Genomic DNA, 23,968 nt, shown 5'->3' on the forward strand with positions numbered 1-23,968 from the left:
CCTTCTTCTCGTGGGGGAACAATAGCCTGCAGCGACGTGAGAGATGGCAGGAAATCCTGAGCATCACAACCTTATCCTCCCGCTCTTCACCTGACGGAGCAAAGAGGCTCACGCCTCATGCTGCAGCCTCAGGTGGTTCCCTGGGTTTGGCCCGCAGAGCAACACCACCGGTTTACGTTTGCATGCCTGCCTGGCCTCTGCTCTGCACACACACACACACACACACACTGCTCTGCGTCAGCAGCACACATCTGTGCCCGTCCAGCAGGCCTTGGTGTGTTTACTTGGGCAGTGGCACTCCTGCCTGCATCTCCTATTGGGCCCTGGGCTCACACACACACACACACACACACACAGACAGACACACAGAGTGCCATCTGGTTCCCACACGTTCACACACAACAAGCCCCAGAGGAAACATCTGTGCTGTGACACACATACACTGGCGTTTTTCTGGCACGGGGGGCTATTGTCTGGGCCGGTAATCAAGCCCACAGCTGAATGCATCAGGCATACCCCGACTCAGGCAGACGTATGCATCCGCAACCAACACACAGGGCTGCTGATATCACACTTTGATTTAATGTGCTGTTGTCTTTTCTTATCGAGTTGACTAATTGCATAACCATGTGGGGGGGGGGGGGAGGCATGAGGGGGTGCTTATGAAAATCAATTGTTCTCATAAAATACTTACTTGCATTTTTTTGGCGAGCTCTCTGATTTGTGGAATGCTGTCAACAGTGCAGATGCATTTGCTGCATAAACATCTACATTTATAAATACAATCATTAAGATTGCTTTGTTTTGTTTTGAGACAGAGCACTGCTTACATTCCTGCAGGAATGGAACATGGAAAGTTTATTTGGATAAAATACTAACATTTAACAAAAGATAACAAAGCTATTTTCGGTTTCTCTAACAAGTAAATACTATAAACATTCACAAAAATAAAAGGCACGTTTAAAACGTTTATTTCAAAAAGTAGGTGAGTATGTATAGGTGAGTGTGTCGACTTCAGATCTACCAGTTAAACCTTCTAGTCATGCACAACTCAACTTACTCAAACAACTGAAATTTCCGTCTCCTGAATCAACACACACACATCATTTCTTGTTTCCATAGCTGTCCAGTTTGATTGGATGCTGCCATCATCCACCATGTTATCTAGGAAACCACATCTTCCTCTAAGCTGTTTATTTGCTTATCAGAGGCTGTCTCTGCTCAAAGTGGGTCAGAGGGTAGCTGTGACTCCCCGTCATTAAGGCTGTCACGCTCTGCATCCTTGCATGGATGCTAAACATGGAAACACTAATGCATGCGGGGGGTGGGGGGAATGGGTTGGGTGTAGTGGGTTGGGGGCAGGGGGGTCTTTGGGAGGGGTGAGGTTTCCCATATTCTAATATGGTGTGGTCCCTATTCCAATTTGGTGTGGTCCATCACAGGGAAACGCACGGCTTCCCTTTGGAATAAACATTGCTTGCTCATTATCACCACCAAGGGAATTCCAAAAACACTCCTAATTTCTGGACATCTAAGGGCACTATATCTGGAGCGGTTGACACTGGCAACAGCAGGCACTAGTCATGGACTGACAAATTATATGGATGCTATACATGGATCAAATTGCACTGAAATCACATTATGGTGAAATACAGAAATGAATAAGCCAAACCCTAACCCACACTTATGAGTACCAGTTTATGAGTATCAGTTGAATGTACTTAATACATACACTACCGGTCAAAAGTTTGAGGTCACTTAGACATTTCTATTCCACTCCATTATAGACAGAATACCAGCTGAGATCAGTTGAATTGTTTTGTTAATCAAGGCAACAGTTTTCAGATTACATTATGTGCTTACATACCGTAATTACTATTTTTCAGAACATTTGTAAAGCGTCATAGATGCTATTTGCCTCTCTTCCTGACGCAGATCTGAAGTATAGGCCTATGATGATTTAGTCCGATGTCCGGCCCCAACATTTCATCCAAAAAAATGTCATCCTGTTTTCACAACCTGTTAACCTTGTCCCGGTCACCTCCGTTATAGTGAGGGTAAAGAAAAAATAGTTTAAGTGTAGCTGTGCAGCCAGATGATATAATCAAGGGCAACGTCTAGTCCTCCATGAAAAATAGGATTTTACTACTTTGAGGCAGCAAGTGAGTAGTAGAATGTCAATTTTCTTGTAGGTTACTCCAGAGACTTTCTAATGTGGAGACACAGCACTCAAAAAATACTCTATAGAAATGCATGGGGCTAGTTTATCACGCCAATATGGCCGTTGTCTACACATATCCCACCCCTTCCTCGGCAAAACGTCGACATGTGAATACATTGAGCCAATCATATGGTGTGTTGTGAAGACATCGTGCCAATCATGTGTTGTGATCTCGCCACTGGAGCAAGATTGGTGTCGTGAAGCCTTGCGCACGCGCAGTTCGACCCAAAGACTGTGCCCGATGTGTGCCCATAAAACGTTGGTATATGGCCGCCGAGTGGAGGGACTTGCCTAAAAGGACTTTGGTTACTCTGAATAGCGTTTTTTTATTTTCTTTTACTGTCTATGGAAATGTATGAGCCCAGTAGGACCCGGAAAAATTATCGCCATATTATTGCATTAACAACCGGATAGGGATGTACTTGTGTTAAATCTCAGATGGGCTTAAAATCAACCTGTGAGTCTAAGTAAGCTTACTGGTCTACCACAGAAAGACTTGTGGGTGCCACTTGACAAAACAACTCAGAGGCATGAATTGAAAAGCAAATCTGATGAAGTAAAGTGAGCCTATAAAAGTGCTTCAAACAACTGTTAATGATACTTAACGATCCCTGGCAGACAGGGAAAGCCATGGGCTAAAGGTCAGAGGGGTCTTGGGTGAAGCCCTGGACCACCTTTCTCCCGCCAAACCAGTTGGAGCTGGTCAGGTCGAGTTAATGCTTGTGGCACACCAGCACAAATAAACTATCATTACATTACCCGACGCCTCTTGGCATTAGAACAATAGAACGTATCCACCAATGTTCCTTCCCTCTGCAGAGTATCCTGCTCTTTGCAGAGACTGGGTGTTGATGGGGCTATGCCACACAGCAATACTGCCTGCACAGCTGCATTCACATGGCTGATTCTCTTGCCACTCAAAGCCTCAAAAGCTGAAATTATTTTAAGTTTGCCGTGCAACATTTCGCATCGCCAGTGGTTATTTTAATAGTAATAGCTGAATTGCAATAACATTCTATGCTCTCTGGTCGTCAGTCTCTTCTACAGTATAGTGCTTCACTCTGGTTTTGTCCTCTTGTGGTTCTGTGTTTTCTCAGAAGTACATACCTGATGTGAGCCGTTTTCTATATCAAAGTTATCATATACATAAAATTATGTGTTTGAATGTCTTTCTGCACATTCTTGTATCTCTTGTTTTTTGCTCCAAAGAATTCCTTTTTTGCGCACGATTTGCCCCACTCTTCAGAAGCATCGGACCCCCAACACAAGTGCTAGAATCCTACTTTTACTTTTAAAACGTATTCCACTACAGATTACTGAATACATGCCCTAAAATGTATTTTGTAACATATTCCAATAGATTACTCAAAGTGAGTAATGCATTTTGATTTATTTTTTGATTTATATTTTTATATTTTATTAGCAGTGGATGAAACAGTTATGAGGTTATGCGAAGTAGTAAGACTCATAGTGTCAACAACAACTCATAATCTGCCTTACAGTGAGGATAAAATGGATATATACACATTTTTTTAAGAATTTCAACAGCACAATGTGAGTTACATGCCTTTTTGCAGAACCAAGAACCTATAAAACATAATGGCTGGAAATAGGCATATTGGCCTATAACAAAACATATTTTACATTCTACATTCCCTGAGAGGTTTTTCATTTAGGCTATCAATATCAATAGAGAGGGAAAGATAAAGGAGCTTCCTGAGAGATAAATATAGGCTTATATGGTGTGGTTAAAACATATATTTGAATTTGAGTTTGAAAAGGCATGACGTACATGTCATAATGATTTATAAGGTAATCCCTTAAATGTAACAGTGTAACTGTATTCTGAATACCATCCACTTAAATAGTAATTGTATTTAAATACAGTTACTCATATTTTGTATTTTAAATACGTAATCCGGAATATATGTATTCAGTTACTTCCAGATAGATACAGTAGATGATAGATAGATAGATAGATACTTTATTGATCCCCAAGGGGAAATTCAAGACTGATTCAAGATTCCAACACTGACAGCACCCACAAAATCCTTTTATGTAACAGTAAAAAAACAACTTGGGACAAATAACAGCAAAAAACACAGCATTCCGGTAGATGTTTTGGCATGAGTTGATGGAAAAACATCTTTAATGTAGAGTTGGGGGGAGTTTGTTGAAAGTTAAATTAATTACAGCCCTAATAACCGAAAGCAAAGTGTTCAAACTGGAACTGACGACAATCACCAGTGTTCCCACCTCCACAGCTGCATATACACAAACACATACTTTCCTGTTTCACGAAGACCCCCACACACACACACACACACACACACCCCACCCTACAAATACACACACACACACAAACACACTTCCAGTGTAGAATTGTGTGTGTGTGTGTGTGTGTAGATAACATTTTTCTTAGACAAAAAGATTCAGAAATACTTAGAGTAACCACCGAAAACAAAGAGCTGATATGCCCAACACGGTGCTCAGCGGCTTATGGTAGCAGGCTACGGCACCAGTCCAGCTGACAGGGCAAAAGCCGAGCCAAGATTAGCATTAACATTAGCCAAGATTAGCTACGATTTACAGTAAAAGATAAGGAGTTTTGGCAATGCAACCCTTCCCATAAAAAACACTCAAAGAGTGTGTTTCCAATACGATAATTTACTTACAACTCTTGCGAAGACTAATGAATAGGATTTAGATTATTGAATGTAGCCTATACTACATTTTAAACAAATACACTTTTTAAACTGATGTGCTATAGACAGTGTTGGGAAGTAACTGAATACATGTATTCTGGATTACGTATTTAAAATACAAAATATGAGAAACTGTATTTAAATATCGTTATAACACGTCATGCCAACTCAAATTCAAATATTTTTTAACCACAGCATATAGCCTGTGTATCTCTCAGGAGGCTTCTTTATCTTTCCCTCTCTGCTTATATTGATAGCCTAAATGAAAAACCTCTCAGGAGATGTAGAATGTCAAATTAATTTTGTTGTAGGCCAGGACCTATATCCAGCCAGCATGTTTTAGGCCAGTATAGGTTCTCATTTCTTGACAGTGTTCTGGAAAAAGGCATGTAACTCCCCCTTTGATTTTTTTTTTAAATGTGTGTACTTTGGGATGTGGTGGCCTTTTAGCCTATGTGTTATGTAATATTGATAATATAATAAGGTAAAATATGAGGTAAGAGAGAAAACATGCCTTGTAGATATGAACCTTATTTTGTATAGGGCAGTACCCTACACATAACTCACAATGCCAGACTCATACAGGATGGATATTGTCAATCTAGAGATCCTGTGCCTATAGGAAACACGTGGAAGCATGTGTAAACAGATCCGGACTGAAAAAAAAAATATTTCTATTTTCATTCCCACATTCTAAACAAGTAGACATTCATATGCAGATCTAAGAATGTAGCCTATATGGTAAAATCGTATTTTTGTTTAATTCATGTTCATAATGGAAAATTTAACACATGCTGAAAATTGTTATTTAAAAAGGCTACTGTGCTACATGGCTGAGAATGAATGTTTGGCAGTAAATGTTCACTTTCAAGGAAAAGTAGGCTACTTTTCTCACAAGATGAGTAGACAGAAAACCCGTCGATTAGGTCTAATAATTATCAATATCTGATTTAAAGCCTCACTCATCTAACAGACATGGTTAGGAAAGACTATGCCACTGATAACATTGGAAATAAATATTTCTATGTAGCCTATAATTCAACGTGTAGCCTAGCCTACAACAAATAACCTAGTTATTTCGTTGTAGGTTACCTTGTTAGAAAAGTGACTGACTCTGGACTTTCAGGAGTGTGTGACCTCGCTCGACCAATGACGCATTTTTCTTTCATTTTTTTGCAGAATGAATTGCAGGAAGGCTGTTAAATCGCATATCTATTGTCTTCCTGCCGTTATGACCGTCTTATCTCTCCATAAATACGATCCATGTTCTGTTTCCCGTTGTCTGTTTTCCTTTAACTTTACTGACTTTTCATTGGCTGCTGTGAGATGGGGGTATGATCTCATTGGCCGACGCTGAACCACTTTGTCAGACTACAGTATAAATTCCCAAGAGAATTTAACGGTGGCTATAAATTTCTTTACCCAAAGATTTTGCATTCTTGGTTGTGGATGTGATATGTAGAAAGTGTTTCAGAAATTACAGAGAAACGGATTTCACTCTCCTGAACTTCTCAAAACGTGCATTTATTTTGCAGAACCGGATAATAGAAAATAGGAAAAATGATTTCTGCCTGTTTGGAATTCCTCGCCCTGGGGCTGTGCGGGTCTGGTACCCTACTGGTGATGGTGGCGTGCGGGCTGCCAATGTGGAAAGTCTCCGCTTTCATCGAAGGCAACATCGTCGTAGCGCAGAACATCTGGGACGGACTGTGGATGTCCTGCGTTGTTCAGAGCACGGGTCAAATGCAGTGCAAGGTGCACGACTCTGTGCTGGCGCTGACCACAGACCTGCAGACGGCCAGAGCGCTCACGGTCATCTCCGCTGTCCTGGGTGTGCTGGGCCTCACCTTCACCATCGCCGGCGCACAGTGCACCAACTGCATCAAAACCGAGAACACCAAGACGAAGGTGGTGAACGCCGGTGGAGTGATCTACATCGTCAGCGGCTTGTTCGTGCTGATTCCTATCTGCTGGATGGCGAATAACATCATCTCCGACTTTTACAACCCGCAGATCATGCCTGCCAACAAGCGCGAGATCGGGGCTGCGCTGTACATTGGATGGGCGGCCGCCGGACTTCTACTTGTTGGAGGCACCATTCTATGTTGCTCCTGTCCTCAACAATTAAAGTCTTCATATCCCATAAAGTACGCCCCGACAAAGAGCGTCACTCAAAACGGAGACTATGACAAGCGAAATTATGTTTAAGCGTAGGTCTACCGAGGGTTTATAATTTTGCCTCACGAACCTTTAACGGATGACACCTGCAGGCTACTGTAGGGTGCTTGAGCGCACACCCCAGTCGCTCGCTCGCGAGGACAGCTGTTTGGTGTCTCCGTGGCATCTTCAAGCACCCCGTCAAGGATGGACTCAGTACTTACATTTACAAGTAGGCTATGAGAGGAACCGCTCCTTATGTCTGAAACTTTTGTTGTTGTTTTTTTCTATGTATCTGTCAAATTCTTCTAGCCAGTTGAATGAGATAATGAGAGTACTCCATTCGTTCGTCTTGGAATCGAAACTGAGATTGTTTAGTGATATTTGTGTTTAGAATATTATTTCAATCGGTCTAAGCCTACAAGTTCAATTGGTTGCAACCAAAATTCCCATCAGTTAAGACAGTTTCATCCTTGGTAGGCCTAATTAGACACGGTCTGCTTATTAACAGCTCCATATAGCACAATGAATAGCCTCCATTGTTTGTCAAGTGCATAGCTATGCATAGCCTATATCTGGCTGCACCCTTATCACAACAATTGCCCAATTATACTTCTAGCAAATCGACTGTGTAGTATGTTTGACGTAGCTCATATGGTCAGTACCTCTGTATTTTTCAAAGAAATAAACAAACAGGTTCAGGAATTGTTTATGAACGTCCTGTATGATCCACTTGTGCTGTACATTGTGACTTTTCATGTGTATAAATGAGCTGTAAAGAATCATTGTCTAATAAACTTGTACATTTTTTTGAATTATGAATCTCTTGTACAAGAGCAAGGCACCTAACCCCTAAGTCCTCCCCAAGCGCCACTGTAGCAGGCGGCTCACTGCTCCGGGTTAGTGTTCCCTCACGGTATCTAAAGAGTATACTATACTATTTATATACTATACTATACTATACTAAATAACAACCAGAAAATCCATCAATTAGGCCTAATATGATCAATACATCTGTTTTACATGATCAATTTCCATGCTTATAAATTAGCTGTAAAGAGTCATTGTCTAATAAACTTGTGATTTTTTTTTAATTATGAATCTGTTGTGAGTGTGTGTGTATGTGTGACTGAGAGATCGAGAAAGAGAGAGAGAGACAGGAGGCAAGAAGGATAATGAAAATTATCTTTGAACAACCTGGAGAAGTAAACAAACATGCCATATCACTTTAAATCCACAGAATTGATGGTGTTTAAATCCTGCACTATTCTGATTTCCGGAGGAGTTTCATAAACTCTTTCCTCAGACCAAAAGCCTTGTCTCCATGTAAACCACAGATAAAAAACGCAATAGGACTAGTAAATAAAAGGTACTAGGTGCACTGCACTGGAAGACAAAAAAAATGTCAATGTCTATTGTGTAACCAGAAATATTGCAGCTCACGCATTCAGAGAAAGTGCATAGAGACGCACATAGGCTACACACAAATACACGTTAACATCTCTTGTGACAGCATTAACCCTGTCTATAAAAACTCATGATTTCAGAGTTTTAAAAACATAGTCATTTGATGTTATCAGAACAGGAAGGATGTTGGTGGTTGATGGTTGAGGCCTTTAAAAAAAGTCTTCAAAAATGGTTCCATAGTTTTAACGCATCGTCTTCAGGACATGAAGACCAATATTGCTTTGTCCTAGAGGACAACAACGTGGATCGTGACTAAGTGACATTAACAGCTGAGCATCTGTGCAGATGACAAAACAGCTTGCATCCTCTGGACAAAACCTACGTCAACCTGACCCAGATTTGAAGCACAGCCAGTGGCCTATTAAAGCCTGGGGCAATTGTTATTCTGGCCATAAAGGTATCAGTTGTCAGTTATCAGCCCTATCTTCACAAAACAAAAACAATGCTCTGCAATCCTGATTGCAATCACTTGAGCCACTATATGGCCACCACCAGGAAGGGATCGATCTGGCGTGTGTGTGTGTGTTTGAGCTGGGGCCTAGAAGCGGCAACCTATGACCCAGTTCGGTGTTCGAGTGTGGAACGGGACAATTGAGGACGGTGCTGCTTCAGCCATTATGGCCGCCACCAGGAATGGCTCGATCTGGTGTGTGTGTGTGTGTGTGTGTGTGTGAGAGAGAGAGCTGGGGCCTAGGAGTGGCAACCTATGACCCAGTTCAGGGTGCAAGTGTGAAGCAGGAAAATTGGGGATGGTGCTCCTTCAGCCATCATGGCCGCCACCAGAAAGGGCTCGATCTGGTGTGTGTGTGTGTGTGTGTGTGCGAGATGGGGCCTAATGGTGTTTTCACGCAGAAGGAAAGCAGGAAGGTTCCCACATTTAGAAACTCCAGACTTCTGAACTGAGAGTGTTCACTTGACAACAAACTGCAAACTGGCGACGTTGCTAATGTAAAGGATAGCTCATAGACCGTATATATAGTTCTACTATACCCCCCATTCCCCCTATTGAATTGTTCGACTTCCCAGTTGCTAATGAACACACTACAGGAGCAGCGACCTCTGACCTAGTTGGACTCTCGGGACTCTCGGGGAAAGCGCTCCTTCAGCCATCATGGCCCCCATCAGGAAGGGCTCGATCTGGCGTGTGTGTGTCTGCGAGCTGGGGCCTAGAAACAGCAACCTATGACCCAGTTCGGTGTGTGAGTGTGGAACGGGACAATTGGGGATGGTGCTTCTTCAGCTATCATGGCCTCCACCAGGAAGGGCTCGATCTGGCGTGTGTGTGTGTGTGTGTGTGTGTGTGTGAGAGCTGGTACCTAAGAGTGCCAACCTATGACCCAGTTCGGGGTGCAAGTGTGAAGCAGGACAAATGGGAATGGTGCTCCTTCAGCCATCATGGCCACCATCAGGAAGAGGTCGATCTGGCATATGTGTGTGTGTGTGTGAGCTGGGGCCTAATGGTGCATTCACGCAGCAGGAAAGCGGGAAGGTTCCCACATTTAGGAACTCTAGACTTCTGAACTGAGAACGTTGCTAATGTAAAGAATAGCTCATAGACTGTATATATAGTTCTATATATAGTCTATGGGCTAACCCCCCCATTCGACTATCGAATTCTCCCACTTCCCAGTTGCTAATGAACACACTACAGGAGCAGCGACCTCTGACCTAGTTGGACTCTCGGGACTCTTGGGGAAAGCGCTCCTTCAGCCATCATGGCCGCCACCAGAAAGGGCTCGATCTGGCGTGTGTGTGTCTGCGAGCTGGGGCCTAGAAGCGGCAACCTATGACCCAGTTTGGTGTGTGAGTGTGGAACGGGACAATTGGGGACGGTGCTCCTTCAGCTATCATGGCCGCCACCAGAAAGGGCTCGATCTGGTGTGTGTGTGTGTGTGTTTGAGCTGGGGCCTAATGGTGCATTTACACAGCAGGAAAGCGGGAGGGTTCCCACATTTAGGAACTCCAGACTTCTGAACTGAGAGCGTTCACTTGACTACAACAAACTGCAAACTGGCGACGTTGCTAATGTAAAGGATAGCTCATAGACCGTATATATAGTTCTATACATAGTCTATGGGCTAAACCCCCCCCTCCATTCGACTATCGAATTCTCCCACTTCCCAGTCGGAAATGAACACACTACAGGAGCGCCGACCTCTGACCTAGTTGGACTCTCAGGGAAAGCGCTCTTTCAGCCATCATGGCCCCCATCAGGAAGGTCTCGATCTAGCGCGCGCGTGTGTGCGCGTGTGTGTGTGAGAAAGAGAGCTGGGGCCTAGGAGCGGCAACCTCTGACCCAGTTTTGGGTGCGAGTGTGAAGCGGGGCGCTTGGGGACAGTGCTCCCATCATGGCGCCCGGTGCCTGCGATGCAGTGGCGAGATTAAGTGAGAGGGTCGGGGAGAGAGAGAGAGAGAGAAGAGAGAGAGAGAGAGAGCGAGAAAGAGAGAGAGAACACCCTAATCAGGCTAAGGTCCCATTTCCTGACCCCACCACCCCACCCGTCTGCAACGGAATCCTCCCGTGTGAGCACGAGCACGTTCACGTTCACTCAGTTTCCTACACTGATTTATTGGCTGCTCTTCGTTTCCTGTGTTTGCTATATGTCCACAGAAACAAGTCGCATGTACGAGTAAATAGCTTTGAACTATGTTAATGAGTACTAAGGATTTAGTAGGGCGATTCAGTGGTCTCTTTCTGCGGGTTTTGAGAGTTTAAGTATGTACTTCATTAACACCGGTGCCCCCCAGGGCTGTGTGCTGTCCCCCCTGCTCTTCTCCCTGTACACCAATGACTGCACCTCTGGAGACCCTTCTGTCAAAACCATCAAATATGCAGACGACACCACCATAACAGGCCTCATCTCCAACAACGACGAGTCAGCCTACCGCAGAGAGGCCCGTCTCCTGGAGTCCTGGTGTAGAGGTCTGCACTCCTTGGTAGACCAGGCGGGTCCCGGCCTTAAAGAGTGCGGGCGGGGACAACTTTGAAAGCTCTTTTTGAGCGGGCGGGATGAGAGAGAGGTGCCGTGGGTCTTGGGACAAACCGATGATTCATAGCACTCCCGCAAATTAAATATGTGCGTAAAATTAAATATGGAAATGATTAAAGTAGTGTTCATAACTATAATTCAGCTGGATGTTCTGTTAGGCAGCATTAAAAAATGGGGTTTAAACATAACTGACGGATAACAGGCCTATAGCCTATATTGTCGTTTACGTGGGTTCAATTTGTTCCTGCTGCTCATTGTCAAAACTCTAAATCGAAAGCATGACAGAGAAAGGGGGCACCAGACTACGCCTACTTCAATTGTTAGCCTAGGCTACATTCAGAACCAAGAAACTTAAAATATCTGGAGTCTTTCTCAGGTGTGTGTGCTCCTTTCGTGAGACAGAAAGAAAAACTGAATAGGCTATCCCTCCTGCATGCGGGCTTTAGTGGGCGGGAGCGGGACATCATGTTACAGATGCGGGCAGGAGCGTGACTAAAAATGACACATTAATGCGGGTGCAGGACAGAATATTGCGGTAGTGGGCGGGCACGAGACTGAAAAATCAGTCCCGCGCAGACCTCTATCCTGGTGTGCAGTCTGTAACCTGTAGCTTAACATCAACAAAACAGTGAAGATGATAGTGGACTTCCGCAAAAAGCCCCCGACTTATCCTCCTCTGGTCATTAACTACTCATCCGTTACTGTGGTAGAGCACTTTAAGTTCCTGGACACAACCATCACCAACACACTCAAATGGGACAATAACATCTCCCAACTAGTGAAGAAAGGACAGCTGCGCCTGTTTTTCCTCCACCGCAGAGCGGTCATTGAGAGTGTGCTAACATCCTCCCTCACAGTCTGGTTTGCCTATGCGTCAGCCCGCGCAGAGGCCAGGCTACAAAGAGTCGTCCGGGCAGCAGAGCGGATCATCGGCTGCCCCCTGCTCCCCATCATGGACCTGTACAGCTCCAGGTCCATTAACAGAGCTGTGAAAATTGCGGCCGATCTCTCTCATCCTGCCAATAGTCTGTTTAATCTTCTCCCCTCTGGAAAGCGGTACAGGGCTATTTTGCCCAAAACATCACGCCACCGCCACAGTTTCTTCCCCCAAGCAATAGCTCTCCTAAATAACTCTTAAACTTGGACTTCATTGCACTTTTTTTTATCTAACACTGCACTATCTACATTCCTATTAAACATTCCTATTAATTTATTGCTCATAATGGTTCTGTCTGTCCTTGTATTGTGTCTTTGTCTTTTGTCTTTCTGTTTTACTGTGTGTTGCCTGCATGGAGAAGACCAAATCAAATTCCTAGTATCTGTATACATGGCGAATAAAGTTGACTTGAATATGTATTACCAACAATTAAAAATTAACAGAATGCATTACGATAATGAGAACACTGGCCATTGAAAGGGATTTCCTTCAATATGTAACCCACTGTGGTCAGTCCTTCCACAATAACTTAGCCTAAATTCATTTAAATTAAAACCAGCAGGGTTATCATAAGAGAAGTGGTAAATCCATAATGAATCATCACTCGGCAATTTATTTTAAAAAACTTTGTATCCTACATATATACAGCCAAATATATTATGTCCTGAAAAAGCAGAACATGACAGACTGTGAGCTTGTTTCTCCAAAGAGGCCTTATGGAGATGTCCCAGACACAAGGAGAAAAAGCAACAGGAGTTGAGAGACTGCTGAACTCTTGTGGACACCAAAGGAACTGCAGCCGAGACAAACCTGGGGGTGTTCCGCTGCCAGAACTTGGAAGAGGCATTCTGAACAGGAAGTAACCTGGCACCAGAATTGCACCGCCTCTCTCAAAATCCTGCTCTCCTCTGACCTCTGAATGCAGTTGACAGCAGTTTGTTGACCCAATGAAAAATGAGGTAACCAAATGGTACAGGGAGGGGTCAAAACCCAGGCTCTGAAAAACATCATTAGTTCTTGTATTATTAGTTCAGGAAGTTCCTGTCCCTTGCAGTCCTTCTGTCCTACACCTGATACTCTTTGAGGACCAGGTTGGCGATGACGAGCCTCTGAATTTCGCTGGTTCCCTCGTAGATCTCAGTGATGCGAGCGTCACGGTAGTGCCTCTCGGCCGGCATGTCCGACACGTAACCCATCCCTCCCAGAACCTGGATGGACTGCGGACAAACCAGAGCAAAGACACAAACAGGGTCACACAAGACAGAAACAGGGTTCTTCTCAAGAAACTAGCGTTTCTCCTGAGATGTTATTATTATTAAAACACTGAAATGCTTCTCATTCAACGATGAGGTAATAGTAGTTAAACAGTTACTTTCTGTCTTCTGTGCATGCTGTTGTTCTGTGCTTTTATATGCACTTGGCTTACACAATATAGAGGGCCTGAACATAACAACAAAAAAGGAATCACAAAATGTTTGAAGAAGACATCCTGAACTCAAAACTGTTTGAGGTGCTCTTTGGATGGGAAACTGATAATCCAAAAGAAGAAGTTCCAAGGCACTCGCTGTTTCAAAACAGTTTAGTTAGAAAGACTTTATTATCATGGCTTGGTCATTTTAAGCCTTTAAAAACACTCTGATGTGTTTGACTCCCTGATGAAAATGATCCCCGAGTGTTTTTAAAGGTTTAAATTGACCAAGCCATGATAATAAATGCTTTTTAACTGTTTTGAAACAGAGAGTGCCTTGGAACTTGGAAAAAAAAGGAATGTCTGAAATACTGACCAAGTGTGTTACATGTATAGTAATACAGAACTCTGTTTAGGGTGTTTATGCCACTTATGCCTTCAAGATGGTTTAAGCACTTTTGAGGCTGTTGAAGAGCAGCTGCTAGACAGAGCTCAATCTTACCTGATGGGCAATATGAGTTGCAGCTTCGGAGGCTGACAGTTTGGCCATGGCAGCTGCCTATAGCAGACAAGAGGACAGAAGGAGGTCAACAGCAGGCAGGCAACAACCAACTGACCAAGGTCACAACGGAATAGTGGCAAGCAACCTAGGTCCACTCAAGTGTAAGGGAGTGGGTGTGAGTGTCTGTATGTTCAGTCTGTACTTCTGGCTCTGCAGGCAATGTTTGTTTGTGTGTGTGTGTGTAAGGGAAACAGAGAGAGAGAGAGAGAGAGAGAGAAAGAAGTTGCCATGGCAAACTCGCCTTTGAGTAGGGTTTACCGGCGTCCTTTAGCAGCGCTGCCTTCCAGGTGAGCAGACGAGAGCTCTCAAGAGCCACAGCCATGTCTGCCAGCTTAAACTGGGACAGGAGGGAGAAACAGGTTAAACAGGTTAAAAACACACACACACACACACACACACACACACACACACACACACACACACACACACACACACACACAGCCATGTCTGCCAGCTTAAACTGGGGCAGGAGGGAGAAACAGGTTAAACACACACACACACACACACACACAACTGTAGAGCAGGGGTACTCAAATATATAAACATGAAAGGTCCACTTATGAAATTTCCATTCACTCCAAATGTTAGGTTGGCTACAGACGCTAAAAAAAAAAAAAAGACGCTAAACCCACATAACTCTGAAACTATACAAAAACAATGTGCCAGTATTAAAGCTGCAAGTCTGACAGATTGAGGGGACTTAGCCAAAATTTTGAATGCTTACAACTCTCATGCCCCTCCCCCACTACCACCGAGCACTCTCTCATCGAGTTTGTGCTCGTCAGTGCGCACCAGACTGTGACTGACAGTCAGATCTCACATAGTCCTGCTCTGTTTGGACCAGAAGAACCAGGAGCTGTGGATTTTTGCAAAACAAATAACAGGCTCTAAGTGGAGGTAGAAGTGCGTGTTTTTTGTTGTTCAGAGTGTCGGTTTCAGTGAATATGATCAAAAAAATCTTGCCAACTGCAGCTTTAATGGGTGACACTTTTAACCTGCCACCAGCCATTCATAAATGTTTATTATCTCCATAACTACAGCAGGAGGACGAGGCAGAAACCTACTAGACAGTGTCTGTGGCAGTTTATGGAGAAGGAAGTGTGCATCAAAGGGTCAAAATAGTAGCAGCCAAAGAAAGAAAGTAACAGCACAAGAGACAGCGTAAAATAAAAAATTTTGGCAGCATGCGATTTAAAAAAATAGCGCATTATGCTTGGTTCTTAATCTCATTGCAATATACGCGTTTGCCTAGGTCTACACAATGGTCACCTTTCTTTTCTTGCTGTTGGCCAGTTTTGAGAAAGCCATTTTGTGTCTATGTGTGCATGTGTGTGTGTGTGTGTGTGTGTGTGTGTGTATGAGTGTGCGTGTGCATGTGTACGTGTGCGTGTGGGTGTATGTGTGCATGTGTGGGTGTATGTGTGCATGTGTATGTGTGTGTGTGCATGTGTACGTGTGCATGTGTGCGTGTGTGTGCATGTGTATTTGTGTGTGTGCATGTGTGTGTTGAGCAGAGAAGGACACCTGGATGGCCTGCATCTTCCCAATGGGAGCCCCAAAAGCCATTCTCTTGTGCGCGTAGTCTGCGGCGCAGTCCATAGCGGCCTGCGCGATGCCCAGAGCCTGGGCTGCAATCCCAATCCGCCCGCTGTCCAGGGTTTGCTGCGGGACAAGGAGGACAAGGACAGGTGTGGACAGGTGAGGTGGAAAAGCAGGTGAGGGGGATCGGAGTCACTCACTACAAGGGCATTTAAAAGGGTCAATGTCAAAGGGTCAATGGGTCAAGGAGGAAACATAGATTTCACATGTTAAAACTAAAGCAACATTCAGAATCACATCCTGACCTGACAACCATCAAAGCCCTGCAGCAGGAGGACAGAGACTGCACCGGTCTGTGTCCAGAATCTCTACTCATTCACTACCTAGTGTCCTCCATAGTGAGGCACTGTATGATAGATCATCACTGTATACAGTAGAGCACCATGTAGTTAATGACTGGATGCTCCAAATACAGGGAGGGCCTTTGGTGGGGCGCTCTTATGAGTAGATGTTTGTGAAGTTAGGGGCTCGTGTCATTCAGAGAAACAACATAGATATTAGAAAACTATATACCACATTGGGCTCCAGAACGTATGTAAATAGTGCCGCCATCTTGGTGGGGGCAACGATCACTGGAGGCCAATGGAGAAACAGATGTCTATGATTGGAAATCAGACCGGTGTCTCTGACTGCCGACAAGTGTTGCCCATAGACTGTAAGGTGTTTGCCCCCAGCAATATGGCGGCCGCATTTACGTATGCCACCTAATAGAACTCGACGGACAATGCGGTATCTAGCTTTCTAATATCTATGAGAAACAGAGTTAGCACACTTTGCCTGCCAAATAAATTAGGGTGGAAGAGGAAATAATTACTGGTGACACGAAACGTCAAATAATTTCACAGCAAATAATTTCACAGCAAATAATTTCAACATTTTGATGCAGCGAGCGACAGGCAAATCGGCGTTGATGTTGATGATCAGGGCTTTAGTGAAGTAGTGAAGGGTGATGTTGGGTGAGGGTGGTAGCGGCGTACCATGGCGATCTTGAAGCCCATGCCCCTGCTGCCCAGCAGGTTGCCCAGCGGGATGCGGCAGTCCTCCAGGATGATGTTGGCGGTCGAGGATGCCCGGATGCCCAGCTTGTCCTCCTTCTTGCCTAGCGACAGGCCTGGATGCGGCATGGGTATCAGGAAGGCACTGATTCCCTGTGGGGGGGGGGGGGGGCATAACACAAGCACAGCGCCACCATGGGTGGGGTTATTATAATAGGATTAACACACTAAATCACCACCACAGGGATTTCATCTGGTTCATCTGTTCGACACGCCTCTTTGAACAACAAGATAACTGACTTATGCAGCATGTTCTTTTTCAGAGACAACTGGAAACAACGTAAGAAACATAATCGTGTCTCCAGGGCTTTTTACTCCATCAACATCCTCATCAGGGCCATTTTATAGTTCAGGTGACCAGTGTTGCTCAACAAAAACAAATTGATGGCAACAGATTTTGCAGAGCTGAGGGCTTTTATAGTTGATAGCAATAATTTTACGGATAAAATTAATAATAATTTAATTTCTAGACTTGTTTTCGTTGGCCATGTGACCCTTCTTGGTTTAAAACAAAGACACCCTCCCCACCCCAAATGAAATGCTAATGTACTGGTGCTAAGGGCTATCAGGTACACAGGACAAAGGATGTTACCTTGATATAATGTATCCATGTGTCATGAAATGTAAATATATTCATGTTCGGTATCATTGTGATAGTCTCAGTACAAGGATTGTAATGATTTGATTGTGAGAATGTTTGGAACATTCTATAAGTGATATTTCTGATATATGAGATATCTCCCCTCATGCTATTCTGATAAGAATGGATAGGTGTGAAATAGGTGTGTGAGTAGGTGTGTCTGATGCCAACTGGAGAACCAATCATGTGGGCTTGTTTTGGCGCCATTTTCTTCTTTGTTTAACCCATACAAAAGTAATTAACTTGCAATGTTTGTCAGACTAAGACTAGAAGGATGTAGAACGGAAGAGAGGGAGAGGTTGGCTACAGGCCAACCTAGGCCTTCCAGGCCTAGGCTACATCATAGACCATTTATGTACCCTCTCTGCTTGTACACCGTGTGTGTGTGTGTATTTGTGTTTGAAAGTGTGCCAACTTTACTGCAATTCATCACAACGAAAAGATCAAGATAGACTGGTTCTCCCCCCACACGAACAGTGCGCTACATTGGAAACTGCCATAAATAACTTACCAAATACACCTGACATAGTTGTAATTAATGAACACACCAAAGCCGTTACAATAATAGAAATTCGTTGCTTTTTCGATGCTTACATGGACATCTGCTATGCTTCAAAACTGTTAAAATATCAACCATGGTACAATGTTTTCAATAACTACTGTCAATGGCTTCTCCTGTATAATCATCCTCATTTTTGGTAGTTTAGGCCATGTGCACAAGATGTGTGTCCGAGGCCTGCAGATCTGTGGACTACATAAGAACAAGGCCAAGAAACTGACATGATATTGCTCTGTATCAGCAGTAATTGGTAGCCTCTACATATGGAGGCGTAGGTGCCACCTTTACCCCTAATGTGCATAATGGACTGGGATATTGACTGCTGTTGTACACCTTTCTATCAAATTTGGATTATGCCATGATATATGCTTATTTTCTAATCCAAATAAAGAATTTAAATGTAATTGTGTGTGTGTGCGTGTGTGTGGGGGTGGGTGTGTGGGTGTGTGTGTGTGTGTGTGTGTGTGGGTGGGTGTGCAATACCTTATGTTTGAGGTTCTTGTCTGTGGTGGCGAAAACTACTGTGGCGGAGGCGTCCCAGCTGTTTGTGATCCAGGCCTTGGTACCGTTCAAGACCCACTCGTCCCCCTCCTGACGCGCCGTGGTGGACGCCGCACCTGCGTCGCTGCCGTTACCTGTGCAGAGGAGACACCACACACAGGGCTGTTACCTGTGCTGCGGAGTGCATTACCTGTACTACAGGTGCATGTTGCACACAAGGCTACCATAGTCGCTCCCTATATGGTTGATGTATTGAGAAACGGTATGGCATTATGACAGAATGCGAGTCGATTAGCAAGAAGACGGAAACTTTGTAATGTGCCAAAGAGGAGACAGTCAGGCCTTGCGCTGGTGTGACAAGAGGAATACAATGAAGTTGGGGTGATGTTGGTCCAGGATGCTCTGGGGATAGAGTGCAGTGGGGTTTGTCTGCTGTTGGTGTGTGTTAAGTATAATGTTGATGTGATGTTATGCGGGTGCAGGAAGGTCAGTTAGGCGTTGGTGTGTGTTCAGGCTGGTTAGTGTTGTTGGTGAGTGTTCAGGCTGATGTTAGTGTTGTTGGTGAGTGTTCAGGCTGATGTTAGTGTTGTTAATGTGTGTTCAGGCTGATGTTAGTGTTGTTAAGTGTGTGTTCAGGCTGATGTTAGTGTTGTTGGTGTGTGTTCAGGCTGGTGTTGGTGTGTGTTCAGGCTGATGTTAGTGTATATTCGGGCTGATGCTGGCGTGGCGTTGTGCCTACCTGGTTCACTAAGGGCAAAGCAGCCAACCTTCTCCCCGGTGGTGAAGGGGGTTATCCACTTCTCCTTCTGCTCCTCAGTTCCAAACTTCAGGATGGGGCCGATATACAGAGACTGCAGCACAACATTTCACCATGTGAAAATCTCCACTTCAGATTCTCCCCATTCAGGCCACTAAAATCTACTGAACTACGAACACAAGCTCTTTGTAGGCAGTTATGATGCATTTCCTAATATTGTTCTACTCATTGGCTGCATGGTGCAAAACATTTCAAGTTGTTATTGCTGTTATTTCTTGTTTAGTGCTTTGGCGTTTACATCCTCAGCTTCAACATAAACATCTGGTTCCAATATGTAGTAACTTACATGCAGTCATTTAACCGCAAAAAAATCCATTTATCATACAAGCATGACTGAGATACATTCCACATGTTAGAGGAAGACTTCCTGATAAAGTTGGCGTCTAAAGGTATGAGATAAGTCTAGTAGTCACCCATACAGGAGTCACTTAATTCTTAAGGCCCAATTGTCACCTAAGATTTGTGACGAGACGAAACCGTTGCAGAAAGATTTGCAGCGGTGTGAATTAAATGTTGCATGTTGTTGCCAGCTCTTGCAAGCAGTCACAAAACATTCACCACGTCTTGTCGCAGTTGCAAGATTTTAGAACGTTGCAGCTCATCCCGTCGCAAATCTTTGGTTTGAACCCCCCCCCCCTTAAGGCTGTACCATCACACCGGTGTGATGGGAATGTTGGAAGTTGGACATTCTAAAGAATATCTGGGTTCATTAAATTGAACACGGAATTTTAAAACCTTACATTGTTGCGGAACAGAATCTTCTGTTCGAATGTTCAAAACTGCTTACGGGTTAACCAGAGCCATATAAAGGTACCTTTATATGGCTCTGGGGTTAACTGCTGCCTACCTCTGCATTAAGATAACATATGGAATGTTAAAACGGAAGCCTTGTGGGGCCAACTATGATGCTGATAATGGAACTCTCTTGGCCCCACAAGAGTTCCTTTTTAACATTCCATATGTTATCTTAAAGGTGCGATTTGTAGGATTGTTACCGAACGTTCTGCAGGCCAAAATCAAAACACTGGTGAACGTTCTCAAGAATACCAGACGCGAGCCTCTTCTGGGTTGCCAGATGTAATGAAGACTTAGCTAACGTTAGTTGACCTGCAGCTGCTTTAACGTTTCTCCAACCATGACCCAGCTACACATTACGGAAACAGTGAAAACAAAAAATACCTCTCTAACCAACGTAACATATTTAGCTGAAGTTAGCGATGCAGATGAAGTTTAGCCTAGGCTACCTGTTGTGGAGAAATATGGCCAGCTCGTCAGACTTGATATTCTTCGTTTGCGAAGGCGTCACCATCTCAGGAAGCTCCTCCGATGTCCACTTAATTTGTTTCTTGTTTTAATTTTGGAAATTTGCCTGCCTCTCGTGGCGTTCATGACTACAACTGACAGCTGTTGACAGTTGGCCTTTGCTAATTTGGCAACCCAAATAGGAGGGCGTGCTAGCCCATTATTAATCAGCTATTCTAGAATTAATCGTTCAAAACATCTTGAAAAAATTCCAAGACATTCCGCCCCGTAACTCATTTTTTTTCATTGGTTTTACGGGTTAGAGTAATGTTGTCAAATAAGCCATTACTTCAATTCATCGTGCTTCCTTACTCTCTGACAACATATGGTGATCATTTTTGGAATGGTTACAGTTTATTTTCCATTATTTCTTACATACTGGACCTTTAATGCAGAGGAAGTAGATTGGGAACCAAATAGAATGTTCAAGCATTGTTTTTGTTTTTATTGTTGAAAGGGTCTATATAAATGCAATGTGTTGTTGTAACCCAATCTGACAGAAAACTGCCACCAATGTACTGTGTGAGAGAAAGTTATTATTATGTCAAAATATCATATTATGTTAAAGACTGACTTGAATTAACCAGATGCCACAGAGGCTCTTCTTCCACAGAACACAATGTGCTACGCATTCTGAAATTCAAGTCTCTTTCCTGATACACCTTTCCGGTTCACAAGAACGGCATTATCTGCATTTTTGTCTCTTTCCATGAGTAATGTTTCAATATCAGCAATGTCTTTCTCATGTTACCCAACTCCAAATCACACACACACACACACAGTCAGGTTATAGCACATGCTATCCCATCGACACAGGGTTCTCCATGACGACAGACTCACGTTGTTGACACTGACAACGACCCCAGTGGACGCGCACCCTCTGCTGACTTCCTCCATGGCCAGCGCGTAGGCCAGGTAGTCCAGTCCCGCTCCGCCTAGGTGTTCCGGAACCTCCACCGACATGACACCCATCTCGCCCAGTTCCCGGACCTGAGGACAAAAGAAGCTTGATTTATCACGGTCTCTGACAAGCCACAACATCTGCTGACACTAGTAACAGCACAGGTGTTGTAGTTTACAACAAATAACCTAAACAACATTAATCACCTGAACCATTAATATCAATTGATTCACCTTTGACCTTTGGTTTTCCAAAATCAACCTACATCAGACATTCAGCCTTTACATTTGCCAAAATGTCCATTTATTCACCTTTGCTTTTTTGTACAGCATCTTGCTGAGAACCAGTTGAGCTACCTCTTGATGCAGACAGCCATGTCCCCCCAGAATCCAGAGCTATTAGAAAGCTAGATACCACATTGGGCTCCAGAACGTATGTAAATAGTGCCGCCATATTGGTGGGGGCAACAATCACTGGAGGGCAATGGAGAAACATGTGACTCTGACTGGAAATCACACAGGAATCTCTGCCAGCAAGTGTTGCCCATAGACAATATGGTGTTTGCCCCCAGCAATATGGCGCCCACGTTCATGTATGCCACCTAATAGAACTCAACAGTCAATGCGGTATCTAGCTTTCTAATATCTATGGTCTCACCCACCACCAGTGGCTAGTTCCCTGACCCCTGACTCCAGTACTATCCGGATGCTCCTCTACCTGCTTGGCTGGGAAGACATGCTCCTTGTCCAGTTTAGCTGCGATAGGAGCCAGCTCTCTGTCGGCGTAATCCCGGCACGTCTGCCGGAGCATTTGGTGCATCTCTGGCAGCTCGGCTAGCTGGGTGATGTAGCGCTTGCTGCAGCCCACTGCTATGCCCAACGCTGGAGGCACAGCACAGAGAGACGACAACATTCAACATTCAGAGTCAGAACAGGAAGGAACAACATTGACCACTAAATTACAGGAATAACACTGACCAAATGACAGGATAAACACCACACTTGTATCAAGTAAGACACCAACATAGATGACCCATAGTTCCTTGCCTCTTATTTCATCAGCATTAGTGAGCATTAATCATATAACTGACTGTAAATAACACACTGCAACTGTGTGGTAGTGTCAGCTGAATATTAACAGGCAGTAAGACCTTGAAGCACTATGAGGTAGCGTTAGCCAGATATTAGTTACTGATTCAAAACGGCTGTGATCTGGCTGATATATGAGGCATGGTAGTAATAACGTAGTACCAAAGGGCTGCTAGAATAGAATTTATTTATACATGAGAGAAAGGAGTGATTATATTCGGGCGAAGCATGAACGTTTTCATAACACTATGATGGAAACTGGGTGAGAGGTTACAGAACCTTAAGTGCGCTGTCACCTTTGTCCTAGTGATGGCGCGCGTCTTACTGACAGGCGCTATTGAATTTGATGGAAAAATTCCGTGAATTTTCGCGTCAATACAATATTAAATAAGAGACTTGAATGTAATTGAGCACAACTGCACCCTTGCTATCGCACCTTACAGCGAAAGTAATTTAAATTGGGTACCTAACTCCTATAACTCGATAGCCAGTTATGTCAACGTCAGTACACTTATTCAAACCCATTGAGGAAGTGCCTGTCTTAGTTACTTAGTTAAACTTAGTTAACTCCCTGGATTAAAAGGAAAACAACCATACAATTCATGAAATAAATGCACTTGAAAGTAACCTTCGCTAGCAAATACTCAAAAATACTCCATTCCAATATCTAATACATGCCTACTGGAAAACATAGTAGAAACCACAGTAAGCTAACAAGATAGCAAGCTAGTTTGGTTACCTAGCACAGACAGTCAGCAGCAGCAGCAGCCAGCCAGCAAGCTGGAAGGTTCACGCTAGCAAAATAATAATCTTAGGTAATGTTAGCATACTTCATGTGCTTCAAATGTCATGAGTAGAATTCCATTGTTTCCAAATAACAATTAAATCGTCAACCTGTTATACCTTTAACCTGTAAAAATCACAGTAAGTAAAATGTGGAATTGTCACTTTATTACTGACCTTTCCGTGCTTTGAAAAGTGCTGCCATCTTGATGATGCCGCTAGCTAGCTTGTGCAACTACCATAGAACTAGATGTCAGAAGAAAACAGAGCGACAAG

The 23,968-nt window shown here is 43.9% G+C and overlaps 2 protein-coding genes across 2 annotated transcripts; one reads left to right on the top strand and one right to left on the bottom strand.

The window, feature by feature from the left end:
• The first annotated feature begins 6,334 nt into the window (after positions 1–6,334).
• On the top strand, positions 6,335–8,184 carry cldn5b (claudin 5b). Its single transcript, XM_048259627.1, has one exon. The coding sequence runs from the start codon at positions 6,487–6,489 to the stop codon at positions 7,132–7,134; it is 648 nt and encodes a 215-aa protein (XP_048115584.1). The 5' UTR covers positions 6,335–6,486; the 3' UTR covers positions 7,135–8,184.
• Positions 8,185–13,070: 4,886 nt separating this feature from the next.
• Positions 13,071–23,952, bottom strand: acads (acyl-CoA dehydrogenase short chain). Its single transcript, XM_048259733.1, has 10 exons — positions 23,870–23,952; positions 22,539–22,702; positions 21,761–21,910; positions 19,541–19,652; positions 18,784–18,935; positions 17,024–17,194; positions 15,972–16,109; positions 14,689–14,784; positions 14,388–14,444; positions 13,071–13,694 (listed from the first exon to the last, which is right to left on the bottom strand). The coding sequence occupies exons 1-10, from the start codon at positions 23,895–23,897 to the stop codon at positions 13,542–13,544; spliced, it is 1,221 nt and encodes a 406-aa protein (XP_048115690.1). The 5' UTR covers positions 23,898–23,952; the 3' UTR covers positions 13,071–13,541.
• Between the last annotated feature and the right edge of the window lie 16 nt (positions 23,953–23,968).

This window comes from Alosa alosa, chromosome 12 (genome assembly GCF_017589495.1).
Source record: "Alosa alosa isolate M-15738 ecotype Scorff River chromosome 12, AALO_Geno_1.1, whole genome shotgun sequence".
Classification (NCBI taxonomy): domain Eukaryota; kingdom Metazoa; phylum Chordata; class Actinopteri; order Clupeiformes; family Clupeidae; genus Alosa; species Alosa alosa.

Bases quoted from the DNA above. Each gene is read 5' to 3' on its own strand.
- cldn5b (XM_048259627.1), top strand. From the start codon at position 6,487: ATGATTTCTGCCTGTTTGGAATTCCTCGCCCTGGGGCTGTGCGGGTCT.
- acads (XM_048259733.1), bottom strand. From the start codon at position 23,897: ATGGCAGCACTTTTCAAAGCACGGAAAG. The intron at 19,653-21,760 runs GTGAGTCTGTCG...GTTGTGCTGCAG, and splicing joins TCGTTGTCAGTGTCAACAAC to TCTCTGTATATCGGCCCCAT. The intron at 13,695-14,387 runs GTAAGATTGAGC...GTTTGTCCGCAG, and splicing joins CAACTCATATTGCCCATCAG to TCCATCCAGGTTCTGGGAGG.